Source organism: Pinus tabuliformis, chromosome 5_1, assembly GCF_031772625.1.
Source record: "Pinus tabuliformis cultivar Carrire ecotype Pingquan chromosome 5_1, CPIR1, whole genome shotgun sequence".
In the NCBI taxonomy this organism is placed as follows: Eukaryota; Viridiplantae; Streptophyta; class Pinopsida; order Pinales; family Pinaceae; genus Pinus; species Pinus tabuliformis.
Genome location: NC_142305.1, coordinates 336,944,742 through 336,962,066, shown reverse-complemented (window position 1 = coordinate 336,962,066; position 17,325 = coordinate 336,944,742). Strand labels below are relative to the sequence as shown.

General features: G+C 34.6%; 1 protein-coding gene across 1 annotated transcript; it reads left to right on the top strand.

Moving 5' to 3' along the window:
- Nucleotides 1–250: 250 nt before the first annotated feature.
- Nucleotides 251–661, top strand: LOC149164784 (uncharacterized). The gene has a single exon (XM_089429608.1). It carries the CDS (start codon nucleotides 251–253, stop codon nucleotides 659–661), a length of 411 nt encoding a protein of 136 aa, XP_089285734.1.
- Nucleotides 662–17,325: the final 16,664 nt, after the last annotated feature.

Below are 17,325 nucleotides of genomic sequence, written 5' to 3'. Positions count from 1 at the left end.
CCCAATGTCTTCATCCCTTGCTGCTTTTGTCTGGTGGGGTAGACAGCGAGAATCGTGGAGGCCGATCTTTGTGACTGCTTTATGGTGTGCCTGGAGTTGGCGGAACAATAAAATTTTTAATGATGCAAGGGTGTCTCTCATGGACATTATACAAAACATTTCTTTCCTTCTTAGCTCTGTCCACAAAGAGAGTCCAAAAATGAAAAATTCCAACAGGAATGGGCTGCCTGATCCTCTCCTTAGGCCCCCGATGGCCTTTTTTGATGGAGCTGCCCAACAAAATTCTTATGGCTGTGGGGTTTTCATAATCATAAGCGAGCATCTACATTACAGACTAGCTTGGAATGTTGGCAATGGGACAAACAACGTGGCAGAGGCGATGGCCCTTGCGGGTCTGCTCGCTTTCTGTATCTATTTTGACATCCATTCCATCTCTATTTACGGGGACTCCAAGTCCATGGTAGATCATGTTAATGGAAAATGCATCATCAGATGCCCACATCTTGCTGGCTGGTTGGAGGGAGTCATGTTTTTTTGGGACCTCATGGTTGGCAGCTCTATTCAGTACATCTACAGGACTCTGAATCAGGTTGCGGATTGTCTGTCTAAGCAGGGTCTTCTCCTCGGTACAGGTACCTGGTCTCTGGAGGTTTTGGCATAAGGGGAGTATTTTTTCATACAGGACTTCTGTATCCCGGGTTTCTGATCATCTTCAATGGTTTCAAATGTTTTTTCTTATGGTCCTTCTCCTTTCTATATCCTTTTTTAATTTCTCTTGAATATGGGTGGTCTCAAATGATAGTATCCATCTTTGTTACATGCTCCTAGCGGGATGCTAGAGATGTCTTTACATAAGTCTTATCTTTCTTATCTGAGATTTTGTAGTTTTTTGCACAGAAGTTTCTCCCCTGGAATATGATATATGTAAATACAAGATATGTGCTTTCTGCCACTGTTTATACAGGACCAGTATAATATAATCTTGCTTTTTTCTTCCTAAAAAAATCTTATTGACATATGGTATGAATTCAAAATCTGTGTTTTTTTATGAATGATTTGAAAATTACATTTAATTTTTTTTAGATCAAATTGTTTCTCTATTATGAAAGGAATTTGGAGCAGGTAACATCAATCAAATTAACTAAAGTAAATTTTAATAATACTTGATACTTTACTATTATCAAAATATATATTTTACTACTATCAAAACCTTTTTGTTGGTTAATTTTTTGGTTGAGAAATAGTTTTTCAATTTTTAAGTTTTTCATATTAATTACACTTGGTAACATAAAATCAAAATTTTAGATTCATATGTTAAAATAGAAATAGTGTTTTGAAAATGATTTATATTAACTCTTCATATTAATTACAATTGGTAACATAAAATCAAAATTTTAGATTCATATGTTAAATAGAAATAGTGTTTTGAAAATGATTTGTTTTCCTATGTATATATTTAAAACATTTTGTAGTGTTGGGACTAACTTGTAGTAATAATTATGATCAAAAAGCTATGATTTTATATGTAAATTTGTAATAATGTTTATGATAAAAAAGTTACAATTTTATATGCTTTAGTTAGTTGAACTTTAATACAAAGTTATGATGATTTTTGAAATAAGTTAGTAGCCATCTTGAATTTTATTAGTCTTGTTTTCCACCTTTAGAAATTAAAAATGGTCATGTATACTTATTGATGAGAGATAAGATATCTCATCATAATAAACATAATAACTTAAAAAAATATATTATTAAAAAACATATAACAATTTTCTTAATTATTTTTTCTTTATTTAATTTGATAATGATGATAGTATTAAAAAATGGCACATGACGTGCATGATGTAATGGCTGGGGCGTATGGCTTTCACACCCCCCACCCAAGTTCGAATCCTGCGAGGTTGTAAAAAATTGGAAAAATGAGAGGGTCCTACCGAAGCTTACAAAAAAAAAAAAAAAAAATGACAATTTTACTTTAAAATCTAAAATAAATTTTGAAATTATATAAATTTAAATCTCTAATAAATAAATTAGTGCATTGGTCCTGTTATGACGTATTATGAAAACCTTGTGATTCAACATTCAAATTATCGCTAAATCAAACCAACAAAAAAGGTCCCATAAATTTGATACTTTTTAACAAAAAATTTAATACTTTTTAAGAGTACGGCCTTTAATATCACCAGAGATCATTTGGAAGTGAGTGATATTGTTGCATCTCATGGGCTATTAGTGCCCACATTATATAAAATGGGGACGTTGGAAATAATAATCCCAACCACCTTCTTAAAAACACTGACAAACACCATGCTTGACTGTTAACTATTGCACGTATGCAATTTTGTTTCACCTTGTATGCAATTTTGTTTGCACGCGAAAGGATTGAACTCAGAACAAGTCAGAACAGAAGCGTGGAAGGATTCCAGTTAGAACATAAGTACAACGCTGACCATTCTGCAAAACAGGACAGAGTGAGTTTAACACATTTGATGAATTTTGGGCCCACACTCCATAACACAAGTTGAGAAAACCATTTATTATGTAAATTTGACCATGTTGTGTTTTAAATATTTTCTCTGTTATGTATTAATGTCAAGTTGGTATGTTGAGATAAATGTGAATGTAAAAGTCATTTGCATATTAGAGCGAGCGAGAGAGGTTGAAAGTATGTGAGGTAGTGAGAAGAAAACTGTGGAGGAAATATTGGTGGGTGCATGAAAACCGATTTCATAGACATTTACCCGCAACCCTAGCAGACTCCATTTATTACGCGAATGTGTTTTCCTATGTTTTGAAATATAATACAAAGTATATTATGTCGCGATGTGTTTCTAAACCTTCATGAGTAAATTTACCGCAACCTTTTTGTTTGTACTCTGTTTTTTCCTGACTTATTTCCCGTGTCTCGTGTATTATTTAAGCCTCTGTGTAGTTGCGATATCATTGCTGCAACACAAGACTTACCTTGCCGCAGCTGAATTCTGAGCCAGACTCATCTCCTCTGACCCTACGAAATTTTTTCTGATATTCTAACATGGTATCATAGTGAGTTAAACATTGTTGGTGTAAAAACAAGTTTTTTTACTAGCAATTAAAATTTGTTTTGAGGACATATTGATTTTTTTAGCATATTTACAAGTAGGTAGAATGGTTTTTTTTCTCACTCCGAAATGGAAACATCAAGCACAAGCTTGACTAATATAATGAAAAAAGTTATGACTATTGGACTATTACAATGAAGGCCCTATTTTCTTCTCAAGACATTTGGGATTTGGTGTAGAATGGTTTTCAAGAACCAGCAGATGTAGAAGCATACAATGCCTTGTCTCAAGCATAAATGGATCTGTTGAGGGAAAACAGGAAGAAGGATGAAAAATCCATCTTCTACATTTTTCAAGCGGTTCATGAAAGTGTTTTCCCAAGGGTTGCAGCAACAACTAAGTCCAAGCAAGCATGGGCCACCCTCAAGACAACCTACCAAGGCATGGAAAAAGTGGAGACAACAAAACTGCAAAGGTTGAGAAGAGATTTTGAAACACTTTGTATGAAAGAGTGTGAGAATGTAGACTTGTTTTTTACACATGGAATTGGGTTGGTTACTCAAATCAGGTCTCATGGTGAGACAATTCAGGAAAGCAGAATAGCTGAGAAAGTTTTGAGAAGTTTTCCAACAAGGTTTGATGCCATTGTTGTGGCCATAGAAGAGACAAAGGATCTCTCACAGTTCTTAGTGGATGAGCTTCATGCATCACTGACTTGTCATGAACATAGACTGAATAGAGCAACCAGCCCCTCATTGGAGCATTCCTTCAAGACACAAGTTTCATTTGGTCAAGGTAGAGGCAAAGGAAGATCATATGCTAGAGGAAGAGGAAGAAGCCCACACAGAGGTGGAAGAAGCAGCTCTTCAAGATGAAGTGGAAGGGGAAACAATCAAATTCCAAGTCAAGGCCCAAGCAAAAATCAAGCACAAAGTCATGGGTATGATAAATCTCAAGTCCAATGTCGAAGTATGGTCATTATGCAAAGGAATGTAGAAAGAAGCAATATGACATTAGTAACAAACCAAGTGTAAATTTCACAAAGGAAAATTAGAACCATGATAGCATGTTTTTAGCTTGTAATGTAGCACAAGAAAAACAAAGTGATATATGGTATCTAGATTCAGGATGTAGCAACCACATGTCAGGGAAAGCATAAATGTTTTCCAATCTAGATGAAAGTGTGAAATCTAAAGTGACATTAGGGACTGATAGAGAAGTATCTGTCATGGGAAAAGGAAGAGTTAATATCGTAACAAAGAAGGAGGAGAAGAAGTACATCTGAGATGTTTACTTTGTCCCTGTTTTAAAGCATAACCTCATAAGCGTTGGACAACTCATGCAAAAGGGCTACAATGTCCTCTTCGAATATGATGTGTGCACAATTTTGGATAGGCCTCCAAGCAAACAGCTAATTGCAAAGGTTCAGATGACAAACAATAGAATGTTTCCCCTAAACATAAGATCGGATTTGGAAGAAGAAGGTGCGCACACACAACTATCAATGAACTCACAAGAGGATGGAAGAAAAGATGCAGTTGTCACACAAATGAAATATCAAGGAGAGGCCTTATTTGGATTATTTTGTCATATAGATGACCCAATCCATTTTCAAGATGCAATTAAAGAAGAAAAATGGGTTGCGGGAATGGAGGAAGAAATAGAGGCGATAGAAAAGAATGACACATCGAAGTTAATGAACCTTCCATAAGGAAAAGAAGTCATTGGAGTGAAGTGGGTCTATAAGACCAACAACATTGTCGACTGTGAGATTGAAAGGCACAAAGCAAGGCCAGAAGTCAAAGGATACAAGTAGGAAAATGCAAGATATTATTCGGAGACGTTTGCACCAGTCGCAAGGATGGAGACAATGCATACAGTTGTGGCAATTTCCAATCAACATAAATGGAAAGTGTATCAAATGGACGTAAAATAAACTTTCTTAAATGGAGTGCTGAAAGAGGAAGTGTATGTTGCGCAACCACCTGGTTATGAGGTAGAAGGCCAAGAAGACAAAGTTTCTCGGTTGAGGTAAGCTCTTTATGGGCTGAAGCAAGCACCACATGCATTGTATAGCAGGATAGATGCTTACTTGTTGGACAATGGTTTTGAAAAATGTGACGATGGGCATACTCTCTACATTAAAGAGAGTGATGGTAAGATTCTTATTGTCGTCTTATATGTAGATGATTTGATTTTTATAGGCAGTGATGTTTTCCTCATCGTTGATTTCATAGAAGTCATGAAGAGTGAATTTGAAATAACTGACTTGGGGTTGTTACGGCATTTTTTAGGCATAGAAGTGAAGCAAACAAAAAATGGAATTTTTATCTCTCAATCAAAGTAAGTGCAGACATTTTGGAGAGGTTTAAGATGCAGAACAACAAGCCTACACCAACTCCAACTGTCATGGGGTTGAAGTTAAGCAAGGAAGATTGCAGCAACAATGTCAATCTGACATTATACAAAAGTATGATAGGAAGCTTGATGTATCTGACTGGCACTAGGCCGGATATAATGTATGCAGTGAGTTTGGTGTTGAGGTTCATGGAAACAAATAAGGAAACACATTGACATGCAACAAAAAATGATTCTAAGGTATCACAATGGGACAAAATAGTATGGAATTTTGTACACCGCAGCAAGTGATTTCAGGATGGTTGGTTACACTGACATTGATTGCGTAGGAAGTGTCGATGACAGAAAGAGCACATCAGGATATGTTTTTCATTTGGGTTTTAGAGCCATTTCATGGGCCTCCAAGAAGGAACCCAAAGTTTCATTGTCAATAACAGAGGTAGAATATGTTACCGCAATAGTAGCAACGTGTCAAGCAGTTTGGTTGAGAAGGATGTTGAGGGATCTTCACAACAACCAGAGAGAGAGAGAGAGAGAGAGAGAGAGAGAGAGAGAGAGAGAGAGAGAGAGAGAGAGAGAGAGAGAGAGAGCTATCTCTATTGAGCTTTACAATTGCTCACCAAGGCATGCCATGAAATTAATTTTGATTCAATGATTTACCAATCTTTTTAGTATTTGGACAATTTAGACTGATTTTAGGTTTATATTATCACAAATATTAACACATCCATTATATTCAAGAAACTAAGCCCAATTTCATGCTCAGAATAAACACCATGGTGGAACATGTCATGCCAAAATTGGGGAAAGTCACCATTAATCCACATCATCTATCACCATTCCCTAAGTCCCACCAAGGTTATGATCCCTGTCAAAATGTGACTTTTTTAGTATAATTAATTTTGGCATTCTATGGTTTTCCACTAGCTCCTAGCCGAAATTCTAAGTGTGCAAACAAGAAAACCAATGACGACCCAAAGCCTTGAGGTTCCTTCAATCCAATAGCTACAAAGGTTTGATTACTCCCATTATTTGGATTTAAACGTCGTCTTGCTAACATGGAAAGTGGAGGGCGTGGTCTACTATTAAGGTTCCCCCTCAACGTTTCGAGGCCCTCACCTGACATCTTCAGTGCATTCACAATCTGTAACGATCGTGATTAAAACATGATACCTCCCCCCTCCGCCCCCCCTTTACTGGCATGAGAAGGGGGCATCCACTAATGAATCTCCAGTATCCATCGATGTGTATCCCTCCACAATTGATTTAGGTTTCCATTAACTATTGAGATAATTTCCATCTCATCACATGAATACCTCGAGATGTCAATTCCATGGGGGTTTTTATTCTGGGCATATGTGGTCTCCTATTTAAAATTTCAGGGACAAGGATTTAATGTGATGGTTACAACCCCTAGTAGCGTGGACCCTCTCTGCTAGCGCCAATGTTAAGTATGAATTAGAATGATCTTGTGGCTTCATACATATATAAATAGAAAATGTTGTCTATCATATATATAGATAAATATAGAGGACTATACCTCTTGAGCTTTGCAGCACTCAGTCTAGCCTGTATAGCTATTGCCACGTTATTCTTGGTCTCCCCTCCCATTTTCTTCCCATCATCACGGTTGTAAAGAAATCAATCATGCTCCTCGTCATGTGTCTCTAGACCCACTTCCTACCTTTGCAACTCCTTCTCATTTGATTTTTGTCCTCTTAGCTTGTGAGTTTTTGCGAGAGGAGTATAGTCCTTTTTCCTTCTTCTTCACTCAAATTTAAAACACAGGAAGCCCCATCAAAACATGTTTATCATCATCCCATGGTTGTCATTAAAGTAGCTAGACATCTTCCATTTTTCAACCAATATCTCTCCCCAAGCTCTGAAGTCCATGTCCCGATTATCAATTATTTTATTATTGAAAAATAATTGTAAAAATATTTGCAATAGGGGATTAGCGAGTGGTCGTTTGAGTTTCCAAGGATTCATTATGCTCATGGTTCTATCTTGATAATTCCAAATCAATTATTCAATATGATATATTTTATTCCTTGAATAAAAACCTACTAATACAACCAACATAATTGTTTGGTTTGTTACATAAGTTCCTCATTTAAACCTTTTTTTTTAGGAAATGTAACTTCATATTTCTAAAAGACTTTGTGGAAGGAACTTTCATGAATTTTAATTTTAGTGATTCACAACATCTATATATTAATAGGAAAATTGAAGTGGTTAATAGAAACCTTGGAAATCAAATAAATTTCCTATGTAAAGAAACGAACATATTGGGACAATATCTAGTCATAGATAAACCAAGATAGTAATACTTGATGTTAAGGTAAAGAGAGTTTGTATGCAAAAATTGTATGGGTAGTGCTATATCAAAGGTTCCTTTCCAAATAGTGAATAGATGGGAACCACAATAAGTTACAAATTTGACAAAGTTTTCTCAAAGAAAACAAGAGGTGTACAAATACAAAGTCATTTGTGAAGCATATTCTAAAGGTGCACATGCCAATTCAATAACAAGTACAATGGAGTAGCCAAAAGTAGAACCAAAGTTATGAGAATAAAAGGTGAGCGATGAAATTCTAGACGGGAGATCTTGTCTTTATAAATTCTAGACAAAATATCTTCGAAGGACATGTAAAAAAATAAGAATGAAGTAATTGGATCTTGCAAAAGATCATGAGAGGAAATTTATGATAATGCTTATGTGTTGAAATTGTGAGAAGTGTTGGAGATCTTAAACAATTTCATTGTGTAGGTGAATAAAGTATTATGTGGGTTCTATACTTCAACAAATCGTTGATTCAAAATAGTATATTTCGGAGCAAGCAGGAGAAGAAATTGTAGAAATAGTTTATTTGAGAGTTATATGAAAGACTTCAAGAATATCTAGTTCACTTGAAAGGTAAAGGTTGAGAGGAAGCCACATGGATTTTAGAAAAAGGTTGGGCCAAATCAGTAAAAGATATCAAAATCATTACATGAATGTTATGAAAAAAATAACTTTTTATTTTACTCAAGGATCCTATTTCTAGAGAAACTTTCTAATAGTTTGAATACCTTTTCACAAAATCAAAGAAAATTCATTCTATATAGAGGAAACTTTGAATACCTATTCACAACATCAAAGAAACTTCATTCTACATAGAAGAAACGTTGACAAGGCAAGTGTTAATTGAATTATTAATGCTTAGGTCCAAATCTCATAGGGAGGAGATGGAGGTGGATCTCAACAATTTATTTGAATTATTTTTCGTAGGTTCAAATCTCATAGGAAAGAGTTGAAGGTGAAGGTACAATATATTAAGGTGTCTCCAAGCATAATAGAATCTGACACCATTGTGATGATGATGTTCCACTATTAGGAAAATCATTCTTACATCTAAAAAAATAGATTATCCTTGGCCTGGGCACAACCTCATATTGCAACAACAAAAAATTACTATCAAAAAGTAATAAGAAATGAATATACACCCCACCATAGATAGATTGACAGTATACACACTAAAAATTACTATCAAAAAGTGTTAAGAAATGAATATACACCCCACCCTAAATAGATTAATAGTATACAAACTAAAATTCATTACTAGTAAATATGTTAGAGAAATATGCACTAATATGATCCACCCCTTCTATGGTGCAGAAATAGAGTGCCCTAGTTATATGTTTCTTGATTTTAAATTTTAGAAATTAGCTACTATTTTCTAAATTATTTTTAATGAGATTTTAATTATGCCTAGTGTGCAATTGAAATGATCGTGCATGGTATAACAAAAAATTGGAGAACCTGAGAAAGGGGAACCTGGTCATTTGAATAGATACCCCGGTTGTTTTACATAAGAAAAAAATGTTGAAATAGGAAAGAATTTTAGTAGCTAAATGAAACAAAGAATTTAGTAGCTAAAAGACAAAGCCAATGAGTTGCTAGTAATTTAGTGTCTCTTTTTACCTTGAGGTGTGGATGGGTTTAATATTTTTAATATTTTGAATTTTGATAAGTATTACTATAATATTAAGTAGGTGTGGATGGGTTTAATATTTTTAATATTTTGAATTTTGATAAGTATTACTATAATATTAAGTAGGGAAACAAAACATCTAAACAAATTAAAATGATATGTTGTTTGAAAATTTGTATTTTTAATATTTTGATAAATATTACTATATTATAGGTAAAATAAACAAAACATATAAGTAAATTAAAATAATATGTTGTTAGAAAATAAGAGAAATATTAAATAATTCATGTACGAGTGAATCTGTATATTCAATTCTATTGTTTTTTTTTTATTTTTTAAAGTATTATTTGATCTCAATAATGTAACCTGTTATAGTTCAAGTAAAACTACACATTCAAACCACTTCACAGTTAAGGAAAATAATTTTTGTTATTATTTGACACTATCAAGAAAACTAAGCCATTCCTTGAAATAATCTTCCAAGAACTACGATATATCTGGGGAGGCATTCACATGTGAAACCTATATAGATTTAAAATTATATATATCTAAGTTTATATTAAATTTATATAAATTAAAAATTATTAAGAAAAATTAAAAATATCTTTTTAAAAAAATTGATTTAATATTATTATTAGTTTTAAATTTAAATTTAAATAATAACAATTATTTTCATGTCCACTAGATTTTAAATCCATAACAAATAAATATGTTATTTAGATACTTTATGTGAAAATATCACTTATTCAAATCCAAAAAACATTATGGTGATTTTATTTTAACACATAAAATCCATTTTGAATCCCAAAAATATTATGGTTATTTTATTTCAACACATAAAATTTACCCGGCATAATAACAATTGTTTACGTTTACCTCATAAAATAACCAGTTTTTTTATTTAAACATTTTTTTATATAATTTAAATAAAAATAATAAAAATTGTTTTATTGAATCACTCGAATTAAATTTGTATTACAAATTTATTAAAAAATTACATATCACTAACAAATTTATTAATAAGGTTATTAAAAAATTATATGAACTTGCATAAATTACAAATTTATAATATATATTAAAATTATAGAAATTCAATTTTATTTAAAACTTATGCAAATTTCATTTATATCAAATTTATGCATAAAATACGAATCCATTTATAATAAAGGGTGAAAATAGAGGATATTTTTTCAGCTTGAAAATGAAATTATAATAAACAAAGACCACCTATGCATTTGTCATAGTAAGAGAAAAGTTAACTTGCACAACCAAATCCCCACAATGAATTTTGACATGGTGATCGCAAAAGTTCAACCCAACATCCCACACTCTGAAAAACTAAACGGCAAGCAATTGTTCATTGCCCAATCCTCCTCCTTATCCCCTAGTCTAACAATTATGTTTTTTTTTCTTGAAAGTTATGAAAATTCGGGTTATAATTTTAAAAAATCTGGCAGATATTTTTGTAAATTTAGGTAATGTCAAGAGTTGCATAGGGAAGGCGTGAAATGACAAACCAACACAAGAGGAGCTCACAGGTGTGGATCACCAGGAACTCCTACAAGCAAAACGCCACACAGGATTCACATTTATCTCCAATAATAAATAGATACAATTTGTTAGGGACAGTAAATCATATCTCTGAATAATAGAAACTGAATGACTAAGAAAATTAGAATGCATAACTACATAACAAGAATAACCTATTCTCCATTAATTCTAACACTGTCCCTTAATGGAGAAAGGGTTCTTAAACACACCTAATATGTCCCTAAACAACTCAAATGTCAGTCTTCCCAGAGGCTTAGTAAATATATCAGCCATATTATCACAAGAATTACAATATTCAACACAAATCTCTTTGGAGTGCACCTTTTCCTTAACAAAATGAAATTGAGTGTCTATGTGCTTAGTGTTTTTATGAAACACAGGATTGTAAGCCAATTTGATGGAAATTTGATTATCACAATTGATAACTGTAGCTTCTGTCTGTTCTTCTCCTGCATCTTCGAGAAGTCTGCGCAACCAAACAGCCTCACATGTCGCTGCACACATAGCTTGGTATTCTGCTTCTGCTAAGGATAAGGCTACAGTATGTTGCTTCTTGCTGCACCAAGAGATGACCCCAGGACCAATGCTAAAGGTGTAACCTGTAATTGATATTCTATCATCTAAATTTCCCGTCCAATTAGAGTTTGTATACCCTGTCAAGCTAACATCAAATGAGTCAGAATACAAACTACCAAAGTCTAAAGTTCCTTGCAGATACCTCAGTACTCCTTTCGCTACAAGCCAATGGTTCTCATGAGGTTGAGTCAGGAACTGACTCAAAATACTCACTGCATAAGCTAGATCTAGTCTCGTTGTAGTCAAATAGATAAGACTACCAGCTAATTGTCTGTACAATGTTTCATATGCATATTTCGAACCATCATTCACTTGAAGTTTTATTTTCTACTGTAAAGGCACAAATTCAGCCTTGCACTCATCCATTTTGAATTTAGTCAACAAACTCTTAGCATACTTACCCTGGGACAAGAAATTTTGGCTTGAATCTCTCCAAACTTCTAGACCCAAACAGTAATGCATTTCTCCAAGGTCCTTCATGTCAAATTTCTGTGATAACTGCTGTTTGATTTCTTCAATGATATTGTCTACACTCCCTATCATGATCAGATCTACATATAAAGAAATCAACACTATCGGCCCCTCATCATTAAACACAGTATACAAATTAAGATCATTTTTTCTCCGTTTATAAACATGCATGAAGAAAAATGAATCAAATTTTTCGTACCAGGATATAGGAGTATGCTTTAAATCATATAAAGCTTTTTTTAATCTATATACTAAATGCTCTTCTCCCTTCTTAACAAACCCCTCAGGCTACACTAAGTATACTTCTTCTTTTAAATCACCATTTAAGAAAGCATATTTAACATCTAATTGATGTATTTTCCAATGATGCTTAGTGGCTAAAGCAATAATCAATCTAATGGTATTTAATTTTGCAACATGGGAAAATGTTTCCTCAAAATCAATACATTATTTCTAGGAATACCCCTTTGCAACCAAACTTGCTTTATGCTTATCAATAGACCCATCTGCCTTAAATTTCAACTTAAATAACCATCTGCAACCTATGGATTGTTTATCATGAGGAAGCTTTACTAGATCCAAAGTATTATTCTCGGGGAAAATTTTAAGGATGGAAATTTATCTTAAAGTTTAGAAACCTTGGCGAATCCTACTAGTCCATAATATGAAATCTATAAAATGTTTGGAAATATTTTTGTAAAAATATTCAAATTTATAATATTTTTATATAGTCTATATGTAATTTTTTGGCGATTTTTAGGGTAATATAATTTCATTCTATAAAATTTGGGCCAATCATTTTTACAAAAAAATTGGAAATTAGCGAATCTTTTTTTTGGAAAAAGTATAGAAAATTAGTCCATGGGCGAATATTAGCCCCTAAAAGTTTCCCTGATTATTCTTAATAATAGATTCATATTTCTCCTTCATTTCTTCCTTCCATTCATAACTCTTACTTGCTTCATAAAAATTACAAGGTTCTACAATGTTTAACATACCAGTCATGAGTGCACAATCCCTATATCGAGATGGTAACTATTTTGGCCTGCTAGATCTCCTGAGTGGTGCGCTGTGAACTATTTTGCTCTGTTCTTCTCTTTGTGGACTGAACTCAATTTCCTCCTCTTTATCCTGTTGTTGTTGTTGTTGTTGCTACTATTGTTGTTGACTGATCCATGTTTCAACATCCTCATCTGAAAGTAATGGTACATGCCATTCTTCATTACCTTCAATATGATTTTCATCATCAACCTGTTCATGAAATACTATGGCTCTACTAACAAACACCTTGTGAATAGAAGGATAAAACAATTTATAAGCCTTATACTCAGTGTAGTATCCAATGAAGGTACATTTAATGGATTTTGAATCTAACTTCTTTCTGTTTTCTTTGGGAACATGCGCAAAAGATTTAAAACCAAATACTCTAAGGTGACTTACTGCAGGCTTGAAGCCAAATAACACTTCAAAAGGAGTTTTATAATCAATACTTTTAGTGAGACTCTTATTCTTCAAATATATTGCAGTATTGATAGCTTCTACCCAAAAGCCATTAGATATATTCTTACCTTTCAACATACTGCAAGCACACTCCACCAGTGTTCTGTTTTTCCTCCCAGCTACTCCATTCTGTTGAGGAGTGTAAGGTGTTGTAAACTGCTGTTGTATCCCTGCTCTTTACAGTATTTTTTGAAATCCCCTTTCTTGAATTCTCCACCTTGATCTGATCGAAGAATCCTGATGAACTTTCCTGTCTACTTCTCAATCATGTTCCTGAACTGGTTGAAATACTCAAAGGCATGACTCTTCTATATAAGAAAATACACCCATATGAATCTTGTACAATCATAAACAAAGGCTAGAAAATAATAGGCCCCACCTAACGATGTTGTATGCATAGGGCCACATAAATTAGTGTGTACAAGTTCGAGTGTATCCCTCTGTTTCCTATCTTTAACAATAGGAAATTCATCTCTATGTTGTTTACCGAATGCACATGCTTCACAATCAATATGCAATTTTTTCAAAACAGGAAGACCATCTACCATGCCTTTGTTCTGCAAAAGAAGAAGCTCACTGAAATTGATGTGCCCAAGTCACTGATGCCACAAATTTTCAGCATACTTATCCGATGATATCAATGGTTGTTGTGGTGCACTCCTCACATCCAGTTTGTAGATTCCTCCTATATGAATACCTGTAGCAATAGGCTTCATCTGGTCCAACAAATCTTTAATAATACAATGAGATTTAAAGTTTCCTATCTTGAGATGCTGATCTGTAATTGTTGATACAGAAATCAGGTTCTTCTTAATACCAAGAACATACCACACATTAGATATATTCCTAATCTTTCCATCAGGCAGAGTGACAAGGACATCTCCATGTCCCTTGATTTGGTACCCTCCATTATCTCCAAGGTATACTTTTACTCCAGTGTTGGATTCTTTAAAAAAATTGAACCATTGCTTTTTACCTGTCATATGTGAGGAGGCTCCAGAATCTACGAACCAAATATATGATTCATCCTCCTCAGTGGCTAGTACAGTCTTAGCCATAAATAATCTCACATCCTGATTCTGATCTGTATCAGCCAAATGACCTGCATGTCTTCTCTGCTTGTACCTCTCCCCATCTACCTTTTTCTTATGGCAAAATTTAGCAATATGGCCTATCTTACCACAATAAAAGCATTTAGGAGCAGAGTCAGTTTATGCGAGGTCATACCTTGTGGTGTCCTTTTTTGTGATACACTGCCCTTCCTGTGATCAGCCACTGCTTTCCCCTTTGGCTTGAACTTTGTCATCAATGCAAGATCTGGATTTTGAGGTTTGAGAGTGAGGTTTCAGAGACAACCTCCTTTCTTCTTCTTGTAGCAAGATCCCAGTGAGCTCTTCAAAGCCTCGAGGATTTTTTCTTGCATTCAATCCTGTTATAAACATCTGATAGTCATCCGTCATGTCGTTCATAGTAATCGTCACCAAATCATCATTCGCCACGGTCTGATCGATAGCAGTTAGTTTATATTTAAACTCCTTTAGAATCGTCCATATGTCATTCGTTGTTTTGCAATCCCGAATGTGAGGGATGATGCAATCTTTGACTGATAACTTGAGGAGAACCTTCGCCTTCATCTCCCTTTTCTCTCAATCTTGAATCGTTGTATTCGATCCACAAGTTGCAGTAGTCGGCTTGACCTCATCACCGGTGGCAATGCCATAGGCATTCTATCCCTCAAGCAGAGTCGAGAGCTTAAACCTCCAATTAGTGTAATTGGAACCATCAAGCTTATTACTCTCATTGATATAAGCTTCAGATATTTGGTCATTCATATTGAATAAAAAACTTCAATAATATAAACAAACCCCAGATCTCCTTTACAAAAAAAAATGCTAACCCCAAATTCCTCAGATTTTTGAAAAGAAAAGAAACGCCCCCTTAGTATCAGATAATAATTCCTTTAAAAATAATACAGTGCCATTTCTTTTAATTAAAGAAACTCCCCTTTTTTAATTAAAAACTTCAATTATTGAAAAAACGACAACAATCAATGGATAACGCTCTCCTACAATTTGAGCAACATTCCACATTCAATGCTCCACTCTGGCACAACAACACTCCTCTCTGTGGTTTTTGTCACCTTAGCGATCTTTCCTTCTGAAAAATTCAACAGTAGATCTTCACTCACTCCAGCAATTGTCGTAGGAAGGCAATTGTCGTAGGAAGGCCTCGATCGTGGCGTTATGCTGACTACCACTTGTGGATCAGCAACCACCTCACGGATTGCCTTCAGACTACGAACTCTCCAAGCCAGAAACAGAATCGCGTAGCCACCAGGCAAAACAAAAAATAAGACGACCTATCCCTGCAACTCTGCTTATCAATCCGACCTCCTTGACGGAGGTGCAACCTCCCACGTAGGTTTGAATCCTCACACTCTTGCGGCCACATTGGCAATTTTTCATAGCCAACAAACAAAGAACCACGCAGTCACCATACAGTTACCAGGAGCCCTCACGCTACAACACCAACCTTCTGGTTTCTTTCCACCACTTCACAGGCTGAATCATTCGACGCTACCACAGCCACCGAGGTTCTCTCAGTCAACACACTTCCACTGCGCAAATGGTAGAGCACCAACCAACTCAAACGCAATGTTTTTGTTGAGAAGAAAAAACCACGCAGCTCCCAGCACTCAGCCTTCGAATGCCTCCACGCAGCCTTTCGCATAGTCGGCGCTTTTATCCACAGGGAAGTCACAAAGCTAGTCGCGGCAATACATGTCGGAGTCCCGACCCTCCAGCCAAAGCTCGCGCCGAGTTTCAAAAACGAAAATGTGCTTAGTTTTACAGTGCGGTCGTCGCACTTGTCCACTCAAATTTCACGACGACTCTGCTACAGTCGCGCCCTCATTCAGCTTACAGGATTAACAGTCCTGCAGCTATGATACCATGTCAAGAGTTGCACACGGAAGATGTGAAATGAAAAACCAACACAAGAGGAGCTCACAAGTGCGGATCACCAGGAGCTCCTACAAGCAAAATGTCACACAAGCTTCACATTAATCTCCAATAATAAATAGATATAATCTGTTAGGGACAACAAATCATATCCCTGAATAATAGAAATTGAATGACTAAGAAAAGTAGAATGCATAACTACGTAACAAGAATAACCTATTCTCCATTAATTCTAACAAGTAAAAGGTGTGAAAATTCATAATTTTAGGTGTCCTAAAAGTTTTTGATGGTGTTGAATTTATTTCCACCATCAAAAACATGATTGAAACACTACCTCTACAAGATTTTTTGAAATTATTTTACCAAAATTCTAGCCACTTTTAACCATCTGAGCAATTCCTCAACCTCCATAAACAACTCTAACTAAAGACTTATAATGTCAGTGAATTCCCGTGAGAAATTGAATTGAAATCGAACTTAGTCAAAGAAATCTTGTCAAATAAAAGATGAAATCGAATGTGGTTATGTAGCGGTTGATTTGCCAATGAAATAAACGTTCAAGCTGCATGTAAACCGAAACGTCCAAATACTGAAATGTTCAGCCACATTTTACCACTAGCCCACATCGGCAAAATCTGGTTATAGGAAGCAGTGACCTAGTTATGACGCTGAAATAAAATCATTTAAATGTTTAGATTTTAAATTTAAAATATTATAAAAGAGAAAATAATAAGTTTAAAGACCAGGTGTCAATATATTCGTATCCATCTTTTAAAAGTCAATGAATAATATTAATTTTGATTAAATACCGATCCCCATCTCATATTTATTAATAAATTTAAAAACTTTATTTTTGAAATTTTGAAATCCCGAATGCTTAGAGGGATGTTGGGT

Excerpts from the sequence above, each read along its gene's own strand:
- LOC149164784 (XM_089429608.1), top strand. The coding sequence starts at position 251 with ATGGCCTTTTTTGATGGAGCTGCCCAACAAAATTCTTATGGCTGTGGG.